Source organism: Epinephelus fuscoguttatus, linkage group LG6, assembly GCF_011397635.1.
Source record: "Epinephelus fuscoguttatus linkage group LG6, E.fuscoguttatus.final_Chr_v1".
NCBI classification, from domain to species: domain Eukaryota; kingdom Metazoa; phylum Chordata; class Actinopteri; order Perciformes; family Serranidae; genus Epinephelus; species Epinephelus fuscoguttatus.
This window is the reverse complement of record NC_064757.1, coordinates 43,845,678-43,861,662: the sequence shown is the minus strand read 5'-3', so window position 1 is coordinate 43,861,662 and position 15,985 is coordinate 43,845,678. Positions and strand designations below refer to the sequence as shown.

The following is a 15,985-nucleotide window of genomic DNA, read 5'->3' as shown; positions in this document are numbered from 1 at the left end:
ATAACGTGAGTGTCAGGTACCTGCAGACACCCTGCTGTGGCTTTCTCAGTAAATAAGCAATGAGTTTGCTGAGCATTGTGGGAGAGTGAGCCGTGCTTTGTGGGAATCATCTGACTTAAGATTTTTGTTTAGTTTAAGCTGTCCAAAAAGCACTGCACAGTGTGTCTCTGTGTGATTTGACAAAATAATCTGAATTCAAGGTTCGCTTACTTGCTTTTTCAGCACACTGTTACCAGAACTCCTCCAAGAGCACAGAGCTGAATATTAGTTGTGAAAACCTCTTTTTCCATTGTCTGGTGTGCTCTCCGTTATTATACATCCATTGGTTTCCTTTGTTCAAGGTTTGACTGGCGCTCTCATAAAGATATACTATGCAGCATTTTCTTAAACAACAACGTATAGATTCACGCAGACGTGTAATTCCTCTTAAACATTGCTTATGACCCACTCTCGGTGTGTGGCAGTGTATTTCACTGCAGAGACTCTGCCCTCTGTCTGGATTTTCTTATTTTCCTCTTTGTTTCTGTGTTGGTGCACCCCCACAACGCTCACATTAGGTTGGGGCTTTATAAAAGGTAGCGACCATGGGTCTCATTTGGAAAACAATGGGTAGCATCCACACTAGAAATGTATGTAAGAAACAAAAGACAAAAATGGTGTTTTCTACAATCAGGCTCCACCTCACCATCTGTGTCGCCAATTTCCCGTCTCCAAAATGTTCGTAAGCATGGGTCAAAGTTCCTCGCAAGTCCGTTTTTATACATCACAACTTTTGTGTGGGAAGTGGCGAACGCCTTTCTCAGGCCTCGTTTTGTGCGTACACAATGTTTATAAATGAGAGCCCTGGTGACAGACTGTGAGCAGCGAGCGCCCAAGAGACACAGCTGACTGGAGGCTAAACTAAAACCTAGTCTTTTGTTATTCATGCATACTGTCATTTTAAAGAATACACCTCAGTTTCTTGACTAGTATAGGGGTTTTTGTCATCGGTATGTGACACGTCGAGTGAGTACTGGTCTTCTGGTGGCACCAAGTCCACGTACAAATTCCATGATGAGAAGTGTTGTTTATAGAGGCGTCTCTGCTGAGAGTGTGCTCCCGACCAGCATTAACAGATTAATATTAGATATTCCTTCAAGAAGTCACTAAAATTAAAATTGATGAATCACATGTAAACTTTGTTATGGCAGTTTGTGACAATTTTATTTTTTACTCATTTTTTTGTTTTAATTTTGGACTGACATTGAATGATAGCGTCTCATTGATACTGTGTGATTTTAAATTGATGTATTTTTAATGTTGTTTTGTGAGAGGCCCCCAGGAAGTCTAGCGACCACTTTGTGAAAGCTAATGGCCATCCGAGAAAACACAAGTCTAGTGAGGCGAACCACCAAATGAGAGCGAATCTGTGTCTGGCTTTTACAGTCACTTTCGCTGACGAGCGTGTTTGCAAACAGCGGCCAACAGCTATGGATAGTATACCTTTAATTACATCATCTTGATGTGTCCTCTTCTGTAGTGGCACCTGATAGGAGAAATTAGCGCCACCTACTGTAAATCGTGATGAACTAACTCCCTGTATTATCATAACAGTACTGAATGTAAAAGAACATCAGTTTACGTTTTGTTTTGCAGATTTAATAATGACTCTGATCGTCTCACTGGTCACAGTCACCAGTCAGATCGTTTACATTAGAGAAAATTGATTTATTGTGTCAGTCCAACCAAAACCGGACTTTTAAAATCCATGTAAACATGTTAGTCTAATTGTACTAAATTGAATTTCTCAAAGTCAGACTAACACACCCAAACACACCCCAAACTGGCCGAGGCGCTCTGAGCATGCTCCACAGTTTCCTCCCCGGGCTTTCACAATAGCATTAAATGTGTAAGAGAAGAAGAAGCCGGTAACAACATGGAGAAATCTACATCCAGAGCCGTGACTTTTTGGACGGACCAAATGTACAGAGCTGTAAAGTTGTCCACCATGGTAGCAGTTAGCTGCTAGCTAACCGTAGCTAACTTGTTTGTCCATTGTTTGGTCTGTGACGTAATAGGTCAACAGGAAAAAGGTCCAATACTAACAAGCTGAAAGGGGGCATATCTCCACCTATCGTAGAGGAGTCGCACATACTTGGCTCAATAAATGGATTCCCCTGCTGTGCTTGTGTACTGGGACAAGGACAGTAGGCCAGTTAAGCTACAGTTATAGCTCGACTTCACTGTGCATGTACACGTACTAAGTAAGAGCAGTGAAGATGTGTTGTGGCTGCAGCTCTGTTTTGCTCTCTGAGAGTCAGCTGGCCTCGCAGCATTAACAACAGCTGTGGCAACAGCTGACACACAGAGAAAGGACCTGTGGCACACAGGCTGCAGTCTCACCATAGAAAGTACCCACACCACACAGCTTAAAGCACAAACATACCAAACATACCTCTGTCTGTCGCAGTCACTTCACGCCGTGCACTTTGCTGCTTAATTGACTCTAATGCGACGTATTTTCTCTTCACCTTCTCTGAGCGGTCATGTGGGTTATTGGAGAAAGCGCTCTTTTCTGGTGTCAAAGTCGTATTTTCTTATTTGTTCAGATGTATTACTGTATTATATTTCAATACCCACTGAAATTCCACGCCGCTGTGGAATGTAGGTGCAGACGACCACGGAGACGGCCACGCTCACACACATGTCAATCAGCGCTTATTGTGTTGACACTGTCAATGTCTGTGGAGCAGTGTGGCCGCCCAGTACAACCTGCAGCGGACAGGCCCAGGTTCAGACCCTCAGACGGTGTGTGTGTGTGTGTGTGTGTGTGTGTGTGTGTGTGATTCTGTGTTTCTGTTCTTGTGAGGACCTCGTCCTAGGAGTGAATTGATCCTGAAAATCTTTTAGCAGGTCCTCATGATGGGTCTTTTGAGGTCAGGGCTTGTCGTTAGGATCAGAATTAGGATTCAGTCGATGTCATATTTTGGTAATTGTATTGTTAAGGTTGGGGATTAGAGACAGAAGAAAGTCCTCACAAGTATAGTACTTCGGGCCTGAACGTGTGTGGGCTTCAGCCCCTCAGCAGAGTGGTGCGGGATAGACAGTGGTCATAAAGGAGCTGAAAAGTGTTTCACACTTGTGCAATAAAAGGCTCGAGTTACCGTCCTGTCAGGGCCGGGAGGCGCAGCCAGCCGGGTGGTGCCGGTGGCCCAGCCGGCCAAGTTTCTGAGCCCAGACAAAAACACCTTTCTCTGGGCACAGGAGCTGGCGGCTTGGCCCCGACTCAAAACATTCCCTGGTGGAGGGGAGGTTCATTCACGTTTTGGCCGGAGATTGTTTTGTCTAAGATACGCAGAACACGTTTGTAGTCTTTGGGTAGTGTTCGGGGCAGGTGACGTGCGCGGACGCACAACTCCATGTCCTCCTGAAGTGAAAGTGGAATGGGATATGTGGGTTTGGAATTGGATTAGTGTTGCTAGACTGGACTGGGCCTTGAAGTATGTGCCAGTCAGGATTTTCATCAATGGTCGGCCTCTGCAAAGTACATAACACTGCATTATGATAACGGCTCAGATGGTTGAGGCTGTTAAAATTCCATCCTGTCCCTAAAGACCAGTTAAAACAGGGTCACAACATTTCATTTTATTTTCAAAATATAACAAAGTTATCAAAAACAAACACACTAAACTGAATATACAATCTGCAATAAATAACAAAATGATAATGATAATGATAAAAGTTTTCAGCAGTCTGAACAGTGCACATTTGGGACAGAAGTCGAAGCCAAAGCTGCTCGGTCAGTGAACCAGAGTTAACAGACAGACGAGTTCACCTGCTGATCCAGAAACACATCAAGATGCTTCAGTCGGGTTACAGACTGACGTCTGGGACGCTGCTTCCCCTCGCTCCAACGTCTGATGCTCCACATGACACATTTGGCACCTCGAGGACGTATAAAAACGGTAAAATGTGCTTTACAGTCTTGTAATTCTCATAAACAAATTCAGCCGCGTGCTTCCTTTCCCTGAGAGAGACGGGAAGGAGAAAGAGGAGGGGGACGGACAGACAGAGGCGAGCAGACGAAGCGTCTCCCCTGAGGAACATTTCTAAAGACAATTTATATATTTTGGAGAGATAAACCATCTGCCTGTTTGTTCTTCTCATAAATTTTCCAGTCAGTTTTACTGGCTTGTCTCAGCCACCGTCTCCCTGTCCGTGCTGTGTGTGTTCTTTCGTAGCGTCCTCAGCTTTGGACAAGTGCTTCAGACAGCTGTGCTCTTATCGGGTCTTTGAGGGCACCTGAGGCCTGACTCGCCTTTTGTTCTTGTCCTGAAATTTTCATAACCACATCAGGATCCTTTTGCTTCTTAACCTACTAGTGTCAGTGGCTGGAGAATTCCTGAAGTCGCTGCTGACCTTAAATATTCTACCAGCCAAATATGATGTTTTGGAGAAGAGGAGAACGTCCGCATGATGGTTGGTTTCCTGCTGAAGAAGATTAACTTACCAGCCACATACAAGTTTATCAGCATTTGGCTGACAGTTATTTGGTGATTTTCCCGTTTCCTGCTCGTAGCCGGCCACTGTCACTGCCTGTTCTTCAGGATGAAGTCCTCCTACGTTAGACCGACTGACAGTTATGTTTTTGGGTTCACTTCCAGCCGTTCATCTCTTTGAGCTTGCTGATGCTGGTCCCTTTGACAGGTGTGGAGGGTGGGGGATTAAAAAGAGGCAGGATGGGGGTGCTGCAGCGTCGTGTCCACGGCTTCTCGGTGGGGACTGTCCACACGGTCCGAGACAGCTTCTTCTTCGGCTTGTCTGTCTTCTCTTTAGAAGTACCAGGGGACATGCTCTGGGGGGGCAATAAGGGAACAGGATGAGGGTGACATGAAGGACAGTTTGACTGACTGTGAATGATGCTGCTGCACTACAGGGTCAGTTTACCCTCTAAATGATATGACCTCTAACATTCTATCTCTTCCACACCATGCAAGTCTATCCTGCCCTCACATATAACCTGCACAGCTGACCTCTGAGCTCCTTTCTCATTTAGATTTCATAAATGCAACGTACACAGCAGCAGAGAGTGAACCAGCTGAGCTTTGCAGCATTTTGTCCCGTCCCTGCGTATCGGTTCTTCTTTGGCAGCAGCAAGATGAAGGACACAACCAGAGACAGATGGTAGAAGCTGTGGACATAGGCATAGTCCCACTCCTGTAGCAAAGACAGTACAGCACATCCTATTCGTGAAGATATTTAACTAGACTGTTGGCTGCCGTATGTCAATGAAAAACAAAATGTTTTGATAAAAGCTGCATATGGGAAACTTCAGACTGAAGTTGATTTAAAAAAAATGTTAGCGATTGGTGAATTAGCACTTTAATAATCCTTATAAATAAGTGAGAGCGTAGCAGTCTCACCACGTCACCATGATCTTGGCATTTTATAGTATTTATGTGTTAGGGTTATTTTTATTTCCATGACAATCACCTCAAAGTAGAAACGCAGCATCAGAGCAAGTGCGCCGAAGCAGCAGCCTGGACCGACCTGCTGCGTGTACACCTTCTTCTCTGGATACACGGCCCTCAGCTGCTTCATCTTCTGCAGCTGAAACACCATCATTACAATGTTATCCACAGATTAGACACACACCAAGTTCAAGTGTCTGAGTTGATGGAAAGGAGAAAGAGAATAGGCAAAGAGTACAGGGAAAGGATGGAAGAGGAGAAGAAGAAAGACAAGTTGAAATGAACAAAAATTGGAAAAAATTTAAGTAGAAGACAGTGCAGAAATGAAAGAGGATGGGAGAAGAAGAAGAATGTTATGAAGCAGATGTAGTGGAACAAAGACTGTAAAACGGTGTTCATCCAGCCTGTTTTCATTCTGAACTCATCAAATACTCAAATACTCCGCCGGGCAGCGTCAGTTTATGCTGCTTGTAACAACATAATATAAGGAGCTGGACAGCCTTTATAGGGTGGACAGGAGGGGAGGTGGATAGGTCCAACAAACCCCGGACTTTCACCCAGAGCTTGCTGCTCACTTCCTGAGTGAATTAAGAGCCAAACCATGATGTTTTTTTTCTAAACCCTAACCACATGCTTTTGTTGCACAAGGAACTAAATGAACAAATGAGTTGTTTTACAGACATAGTAAGTTTACTAAAGTAAAGTGAGACATCAAAATGAGTAGGTATCACTCCCTACTCATTTTGATGTCTCACTTTACTTTAGGGTACACAAAAAGTGTAGGTAATGATTAAGTAATAGTTCCTCATTAGTTCCTTCTCTGAAATTTGATCAGGAGGTACTGAAGAACTGACCATTAACTAATAGTTGATCTTTAGTTCCTCATTAGTTCCTCAGTAACTACTCTAATTTTGTGTAGCTTAATTCCTCAGTAACTACTCATTCATTCCTCATTAGTTCCTCATTAGTTCCTCAGTAACTACTCTAATTTTGTGTAGCTTAATTCCTCAGTAACTACTCATTAGTTCCTCATTCGTTCCTCATTCGTTCCTCATTAGTTCCTCAGTAACTACTCTAATTTTGTGTAGCTTAATTCCTCAGTAACTACTCATTCATTCCTCATTAGTTCCTCATTAGTTCCTCAGTAACTACTCTAATTTTGTGTAGCTTAGTTCCTCAGTAACTACTCATTAGTTCCTCATTAGTTCCTCATTAGTTCCTCAGTAACTACTCTAATTTTGTGTAGCTTAATTCCTCAGTAACTACTCATTCATTCCTCATTAGTTCCTCATTAGTTCCTCAGTAACTACTCTAATTTTGTGTAGCTTAATTCCTCAGTAACTACTCATTAGTTCCTCATTCGTTCCTCATTCGTTCCTCATTAGTTCCTCAGTAACTACTCTAATTTTGTGTAGCTTAATTCCTCAGTAACTACTCATTCATTCCTCATTAGTTCCTCATTAGTTCCTCAGTAACTACTCTAATTTTGTGTAGCTTAGTTCCTCAGTAACTACTCATTAGTTCCTCATTAGTTCCTCATTAGTTCCTCAGTAACTACTCTAATTTTGTGTAGCTTAATTCCTCAGTAACTACTCATTAGTTCCTCATTCGTTCCTCATTCGTTCCTCATTAGTTCCTCAGTAACTACTCTAATTTTGTGTAGCTTAATTCCTCAGTAACTACTCATTCATTCCTCATTAGTTCCTCATTAGTTCCTCAGTAACTACTCTAATTTTGTGTAGCTTAGTTCCTCAGTAACTACTCATTAGTTCCTCATTCGTTCCTCAGTAACTACTCTAATTTTGTGTAGCTTAATTCCTCAGTAACTACTCATTAGTTCCTCATTCGTTCCTCATTAGTTCCTCAGTAACTACTCTAATTTTGTGTAGCTTAATTCCTCAGTAACTACTCATTAGTTCCTCATTCGTTCCTCATTAGTTCCTCAGTAACTACTCTAATTTTGTGTAGCTTAATTCCTCAGTAACTACTCATTAGTTCCTCATTCGTTCCTCATTAGTTCCTCAGTAACTACTCTAATTTTGTGTAGCTTAATTCCTCAGTAACTACTCATTAGTTCCTCATTAGTTCCTCATTAGTTCCTCAGTAACTACTCTAATTTTGTGTAGCTTAGTTCCTCAGTAACTACTCATTAGTTCCTCATTAGTTCCTCAGTAACTACTCTAATTTTGTGTAGCTTAATTCCTCAGTAACTACTCATTAGTTCCTCATTCGTTCCTCATTAGTTCCTCAGTAACTACTCTAATTTTGTGTAGCTTAATTCCTCAGTAACTACTCATTAGTTCCTCATTAGTTCCTCATTAGTTCCTCAGTAACTACTCTAATTTTGTGTAGCTTAATTCCTCAGTAACTACTCATTAGTTCCTCATTAGTTCCTCATTAGTTCCTCAGTAACTACTCTAATTTTGTGTAGCTTAGTTCCTCAGTAACTACTCATTAGTTCCTCATTAGTTCCTCATTAGTTCCTCAGTAACTACTCTAATTTTGTGTAGCTTAATTCCTCAGTAACTACTCATTAGTTCCTCATTCCTCATTAGTTCCTCATTAGTTCCTCAGTAACTACTCTAATTTTGTGTAGCTTAATTCCTCAGTAACTACTCATTCATTCCTCATTAGTTCCTCATTAGTTCCTCAGTAACTACTCTAATTTTGTGTAGCTTAATTCCTCAGTAACTACTCATTAGTTCCTCATTCGTTCCTCAGTAACTACTCTAATTTTGTGTAGCTTAATTCCTCAGTAACTACTCATTAGTTCCTCATTCGTTCCTCATTAGTTCCTCAGTAACTACTCTAATTTTGTGTAGCTTAATTCCTCAGTAACTACTCATTAGTTCCTCATTCGTTCCTCATTAGTTCCTCAGTAACTACTCTAATTTTGTGTAGCTTAATTCCTCAGTAACTACTCATTAGTTCCTCATTCGTTCCTCATTAGTTCCTCAGTAACTACTCTAATTTTGTGTAGCTTAGTTCCTCAGTAACTACTCATTAGTTCCTCATTAGTTCCTCAGTAACTACTCTAATTTTGTGTAGCTTAATTCCTCAGTAACTACTCATTAGTTCCTCATTCTTTCCTCATTAGTTCCTCAGTAACTACTCTAATTTTGTGTAGCTTAATTCCTCAGTAACTACTCATTAGTTCCTCATTAGTTCCTCATTAGTTCCTCAGTAACTACTCTAATTTTGTGTAGCTTAATTCCTCAGTAACTACTCATTAGTTCCTCATTCGTTCCTCATTAGTTCCTCAGTAACTACTCTAATTTTGTGTAGCTTAGTTCCTCAGTAACTACTCATTAGTTCCTCATTTGTTCCTCATTCGTTCCTCAGTAACTACTCTAATTTTGTGTAGCTTAGTTCCTCAGTAACTACTCATTAGTTCCTCATTAGTTCCTCATTAGTTCCTCAGTAACTACTCTAATTTTGTGTAGCTTAATTCCTCAGTAACTACTCATTAGTTCCTCATTAGTTCCTCATTCGTTCCTCAGTAACTACTCTAATTTTGTGTAGCTTAGTTCCTCAGTAACTACTCATTAGTTCCTCATTTGTTCCTCATTCGTTCCTCAGTAACTACTCTAATTTTGTGTAGCTTAATTCCTCAGTAACTACTCATTAGTTCCTCATTTGTTCCTCATTCGTTCCTCAGTAACTACTCTAATTTTGTGTAGCTTAGTTCCTCAGTAACTACTCATTAGTTCCTCATTAGTTCCTCATTAGTTCCTCAGTAACTACTCTAATTTTGTGTAGCTTAATTCCTCAGTAACTACTCATTAGTTCCTCATTAGTTCCTCATTCGTTCCTCAGTAACTACTCTAATTTTGTGTAGCTTAGTTCCTCAGTAACTACTCATTAGTTCCTCATTAGTTCCTCAGTAACTACTCTAATTTTGTGTAGCTTAATTCCTCAGTAACTACTCATTAGTTCCTCAGTAACTACTCTAATTTTGTGTAGCTTAATTCCTCAGTAACTACTCATTAGTTCCTCATTCGTTCCTCATTAGTTCCTCAGTAACTACTCTAATTTTGTGTAGCTTAATTCCTCAGTAACTACACATTAGTTCCTCATTCGTTCCTCATTCGTTCCTCAGTAACTACTCTAATTTTGTGTAGCTTAGTTCCTCAGTAACTACTCATTAGTTCCTCATTAGTTCCTCAGTAACTACTCTAATTTTGTGTAGCTTAATTCCTCAGTAACTACTCATTAGTTCCTCATTCTTTCCTCATTAGTTCCTCAGTAACTACTCTAATTTTGTGTAGCTTAATTCCTCAGTAACTACTCATTAGTTCCTCATTCGTTCCTCATTAGTTCCTCAGTAACTACTCTAATTTTGTGTAGCTTAATTCCTCAGTAACTACTCATTAGTTCCTCATTTGTTCCTCATTAGTTCCTCAGTAACTACTCTAATTTTGTGTAGCTTAATTCCTCAGTAACTACTCATTAGTTCCTCATTCGTTCCTCATTAGTTCCTCAGTAACTACTCTAATTTTGTGTAGCTTAATTCCTCAGTAACTACTCATTAGTTCCTCATTCGTTCCTCATTAGTTCCTCAGTAACTACTCTAATTTTGTGTAGCTTAATTCCTCAGTAACTACTCATTAGTTCCTCATTTGTTCCTCATTCGTTCCTCAGTAACTACTCTAATTTTGTGTAGCTTAGTTCCTCAGTAACTACTCATTAGTTCCTCATTAGTTCCTCATTCGTTCCTCAGTAACTACTCTAATTTTGTGTAGCTTAGTTCCTCAGTAACTACTCATTAGTTCCTCATTAGTTCCTCAGTAACTACTCTAATTTTGTGTAGCTTAATTCCTCAGTAACTACTCATTAGTTCCTCATTCGTTCCTCATTAGTTCCTCAGTAACTACTCTAATTTTGTGTAGCTTAATTCCTCAGTAACTACTCATTAGTTCCTCATTCGTTCCTCATTAGTTCCTCAGTAACTACTCTAATTTTGTGTAGCTTAATTCCTCAGTAACTACTCATTAGTTCCTCATTCGTTCCTCATTAGTTCCTCAGTAACTACTCTAATTTTGTGTAGCTTAATTCCTCAGTAACTACTCATTAGTTCCTCATTTGTTCCTCATTAGTTCCTCAGTAACTACTCATTAGTTCCTCATTCGTTCCTCATTCGTTCCTCAGTAACTACTCTAATTTTGTGTAGCTTAATTCCTCAGTAACTACTCATTAGTTCCTCATTAGTTCCTCATTAGTTCCTCAGTAACTACTCTAATTTTGTGTAGCTTAATTCCTCAGTAACTACTCATTAGTTCCTCATTCGTTCCTCATTAGTTCCTCAGTAACTACTCTAATTTTGTGTAGCTTAATTCCTCAGTAACTACTTATTAGTTCCTCATTAGTTCCTCATTAGTTCCTCAGTAACTACTCTAATTTTGTGTAGCTTAATTCCTCAGTAACTACTTATTAGTTCCTCATTAGTTCCTCATTTGTTCCTCAGTAACTACTCTAATTTTGTGTAGCTTAATTCCTCAGTAACTACTCATTAGTTCCTCATTCGTTCCTCATTAGTTCCTCAGTAACTACTCTAATTTTGTGTAGCTTAGTTCCTCAGTAACTACTCATTAGTTCCTCATTAGTTCCTCAGTAACTACTCTAGTTTTGTGTACCTTATTGTAGTGTACCTTATTGTAAGTGTTACCGTATTTTGAAATGGCACAGAGCACATAATAGTCAAAAGCTACACCGTCCCGGAGTGTACCCAGCGCGTCATATTTAGACATTAAAGTCCACGAACAAAGCGGCGATATTTGATGAGTTGGGATATTATGGGAGTATTAACACCAGCTCCAAACACCTCTCACCCATTTGACGGTGATGATGAAGACAGCCGACCCGATGGGTCCAGAGTAGATCCCATAGCCCCAGCGATCCTGGTAGATCCTCACTGCGATGGTCAACACACCAAACATGGTTATACTGGAGCGCTGTGGTTCATCAAAGTCGCCCAGAGCTGGAACAAAGACACATAAACTTCATGTAACACAAACTGGATCCAGGTTTCTTATTGTTGCTGGTCTGCTCTCTAAGTAAGGTGATAACAGATGAGCCACTCAGACCAGAATCCTGCATTTTGCATTCTACCAGGCTAATTTGTTGTTGAATCAAAACAATATTTCACCGCCCAAATGACGATTTCTGAATCAATTACTTACCCTGTGTTACACTGAATTTGTGAAGAAAACTTCTCTCATGCCTACAGTGAACGAAGAATCCAAAAATGTGAAAGTTCTTGATGAATTTATGTAATAGGAGTCCATGTTTAACAACAGCAACACTATATCAAATCATCCATAAACAAAGTTGCACACAGCTCGTGCAGTATAATCCAAGTCTCGTTTATCCAGCCGTATGCTCTGTACTTCCCAAACAGACAGTCAACGTGGAAGTGCTCTGTTCATTTGACAAAAGAAGTGATTTTACCTTGGTGAACATGGGAGCTGCTGGTCTACTGCTGCCTCACTCAGTTAGTTGTTGTGTGACTCTGTTGTTTTAACGGGTAGTTCGTATAAGCAGTGTCACACAATAAAACAAACAGACTGATTGAGGCAGTGGTCGACCAGCAGCTCCTGTGTTCAGTGAGGTAAAATTACCGTTTTTATCAATGGAGTTTGGCATTTGGGCATCAATAAGTTTTAGTTTCAGTTCAGTTAAGGTTACGACTGGATAAGTGAGACTTGGATTATACTGCATGAGTTGTGTGAGAGTTTGTAAATGGATGTTTTAATATAGTTTTGCACCCCCATGACTTGAATTCATCAAGAATTTTCTCAGTTTTTTGATTCTTCGTTCACCGCGGAGGCATGCCAGATTCACAAATTCAACATAACATGGGGTGAGTAAGTAAGTAAGTAAGTGAGTGAGTGAGTAGAGACCAACATTACACAAATCCTCATCCTTATCTAGGATCCCAGGAAGCCCTTAGAATTCCCATAAATCCAGCCTCAAGGAAAGTGATTTGAAAATGAAGGCAGCCTACAGTAAGCACCAGGCACAGGAAGCCCAAGAGTCTGAAAGCTTTCACTTCAGCCAAACGTGGCAGTGTGACACCTCCTCACAGTTTGCATTCTGGTGTCCTTTGTAACATATGTTGTGTTGTCAAAAATCTTGGAGGCTGATCTGCTAGACAAAAACGGACTTTCAAAACAGTCCAAATCCACACACCACATCAGAACAGATGGGATAATGAATACACTCTCGCTTGGTGACACTTGTAAGCTTGAGCCCGACAAAGAGAAGGGGACCAATCAGTGGAGTCAGCTGTCGAAGCATTTGGTCCTTCACGTGATTTAAAGCCCTTGGTGTAAAACCTCAGGGCTTAGACGGGTATGGGACGGGAGCAGATGTATTAATGTGTGTGATTATGTGTGTGTGTGAGAGAGAGAAATCATAGGAGAGAGTGAAAGCAAACATGTCAGAGCACATGTGAACTGAACTCAAGGACACAGCATGTGTCATTAACAACTGTCCCAGGCAGAGCTGGCTGTTTTTAAACTTGTCCTTGGGAAATGTTGTTGTTTAATACCAACTAATCATCATTTTATTTTCTTTGATGAGGGTTTTTTACGCCTCTGTGACAGCGACAGCCGGGGCCGGAGACATTGTATTTTCAAATTCCCTGTCCATCTTACGTACGTCTGTCCCTACGTCCGTCCCTCACATTCTCGTTACCGCCGTATCTCAAGGACGCCCCGAAGGAATTTCCCTAAATTTGGAACAAACGTTCACTCGGACTGTGACCTCCTCCGTCTCACTCTTGTTAATATGATATCTCAAGAACACCTCAAGGGAATTTCCTCAAATTTGGCACAAACGTTCACTTGGATTCAAGGATCAAGTGATTAGAATTTGATGGTCGAGGGTCAAAGTTACTGTGATTCACAGAACACAGGCATAACTCAAGATTTCATGCATAATTACGACAAAAAATTCACACAAATGTCTAAAATGATAAAACGATGAAGTGATGATATTTCATATCTAAAAGGTCAAAGGTCAACTTCACTGTGACATCGTAATGCTCTTCTGGACATTATTAAACGTCATGTATCAGGAACAGAAGGAGAGACATTTGGTCAGATACTGAATCGGTGACTCTAAACTTGAAACTGTGCTGATTGTACAGATCCTCTGTGTGTGAAGCATCCATGTTTGTAAACCAACTGCAACTTAACCTGTTCTCAGAGGTTTATGACCGCCAAACGGTAATTGTGGTTTTGTGCTTGCGAACTTGAATTCTCAGAAAGATCAATAAAAGAAACCTATTCGGAAATCCAATGTGCGAAGAAGACAGGCGAAATGGCTCAGAATAATTGTGTGAGCAGGATCTTAGTGTGTTTCTCAAGGTCATGTCATGATCATGGCCACTGATTGTTGAAGGAACACATAAAACAGTTAAGACAGTTAATGTGCTTCTAACCACTAACTAGTGTGTAGACTGTAAGCTAGGACTTACCTATCAGTGTGACCCACATGGAGAGAGCCGTGCCGTAAACACTGAAGTACTCCAGAACGTCATACCTCATGAAACACAGGATAGAGAGACCCGGTCCATCACATGCATGATAGATCTACAGAAACACATGGACAAGTTCAAGTCAGATGGACAATCACAGTGTCAGTGAGGTTAATGGTTCATCAAAAAAGTTACAAATCAATTAACCTTTACATACAATCCAAATTTCAACAATTGATCACTAATAGATGATTTCTTTTTTCCGTTTAAATTAACATATACTGTATACAACTTGTGTATCGAGTTGGGCCTCCACAGCTGTTTCAATCATGAATTCCAGGATGGTAAAATGGCTGAATGAGTTACGTTGAGTCTAGCAAATCTTTTGTCCCCTCTCTCTTCTCTATCAGCAAAGAGTGATGCATGAAACATTCCTGTGGTCACTTAGAGAGATCACAAATGAGTCACATACCCAGCAAAACTTTAGGTTTTAACTTGAGTTTAAGGAATCCCTAAAAATTTGGTTGTTTATAATTGCTGTTACTTGAAATTATTAAAGGGAAAGCTTGAATACATTGAGTAAGGGATTAAAGTTGGATTTGATTTTTCAGATTTTATACTGTATTCAGATTCAATTAAATGCGGCTGAACCCCAATCTGACTTCTGATGGAAACCTCTCAACTGTAAATTCTTTGCAACTTTCTTGAGCAAATATCATGTTGGTGAGTTTGACAGCAAAAAACATAAGAACAAAAACACTGGTATGAGCATGTCTGAAAAATATGAAACCTTGCATTCAGAGCCATAAAGAGAGTCCGCTAACTGCATGTTCGGTCACCAACATTTGACTCAAACGCCACAATCAATGAAGATCAAGCAACATCGTTTCAGTCTGTCTCATGAACCATAAGCTCACCGCAGTGAAGAACATGGTGAAGAAGTAGACCATGGCCTCCATGTGGAAGCCCCTCTTGGCGGCCACGCTGGCTGTAGGCAGGAACACCAGGCTGCTGACTGTCGGAAGCAGCATCTTAGCGATGAATGCACCCATGATGGAGGGACAGCAAACACAGCTGTAGATAACAAGGACCCTCTGGGCTTCAGATGTTCGTCAGTCTTTGAAATGATCTTACAAAGAAGATAAAGTAAAAGCTGTGTTCGCTCAGTGGTGTCTTAGTTCATAAAAATGTGATATCAACCAGGAAAGCAGATGTCCTCGGGTGCCTTAGTCCTCATTGTGTGTCACGAGTGAGTCTAGTAGTGAATGGATGAGCGACAAAATGCATACACAGCACACACACACACTCCCACGCAGCATGAACACACCCAGCTGTCCAGTTTGGCCCTTTAAAGTTTAAATGTCCCCCCGGCTGGCAGGTCCATAGAGGCCTGTATGTGCAGTATCATGGCTGGGCAGCTGTTTGCATACCAGTGCATCATGGGAGGGGCTGAGGGCAGGGCAAGAGTTAGCATGCCATACTGTAGCATATCTGCGGCCTGTTAGGACCAGGGTCGAGCATTAATATTCTCAGTGATTGTTTTATCTGTTTCTGGCAATAGACAAAACAGTTTCCCACAGACTTTGTGGGTCAACAGGAAGTTGGAGCCGGAATGAGCAGAGTTTTTCTGTCAAAAGCATCCAGTCTTTAGCCAGACACTCAGCCCAGGCACCAGAAGGCATAGTGCGTTTCAGCAAACCACAGATATGTTACATTTGTACATTTCATACGTATCATATCAGTGTTTCCAAAGTGATGTAATACATGAGCTGACATAGTCATCTGGAGGTGGTGCATTTCCATTTTTAGTCACCAAATGTGGGTGCCTTTCCAGCAAACTGTTGCTGTCTTTCCTGCTGGAATACTGACACAAAAAAGCAGTTGTTTTTTTACTGAGGCATCACTGAGTTTCTAGCTGAGATAGTGCTGAAAAAAAGCTGTCGTATTCTACAGAGACATTGCTGCAGTTCCAGCCAGCATAGTGCCATGATAAACAATTGTTTTTAAGGAGACATCACTGCTTTTCCAGCAGCTTGTTAGTCATCAAAGGAGGGTG

General features: G+C 40.9%; 1 protein-coding gene across 2 annotated transcripts; it reads right to left on the bottom strand.

Moving 5' to 3' along the window:
• Positions 1–4,040: 4,040 nt before the first annotated feature.
• Positions 4,041–14,981, bottom strand: mymk (myomaker, myoblast fusion factor). Of its 2 annotated transcripts, none has more exons than XM_049579621.1 (6): positions 14,847–14,981; positions 13,930–14,044; positions 11,279–11,427; positions 5,473–5,589; positions 5,056–5,196; positions 4,041–4,834 (listed from the first exon to the last, which is right to left on the bottom strand). In XM_049579621.1, the coding sequence occupies exons 1-6, from the start codon at positions 14,979–14,981 to the stop codon at positions 4,634–4,636; spliced, it is 858 nt and encodes a 285-aa protein (XP_049435578.1). In that variant the 3' UTR covers positions 4,041–4,633. The 2 variants fall into 2 exon arrangements, with proteins under 2 accessions (XP_049435578.1, XP_049435579.1); XM_049579622.1 differs by having other exon boundaries at positions 4,041–4,804.
• Positions 14,982–15,985: the final 1,004 nt, after the last annotated feature.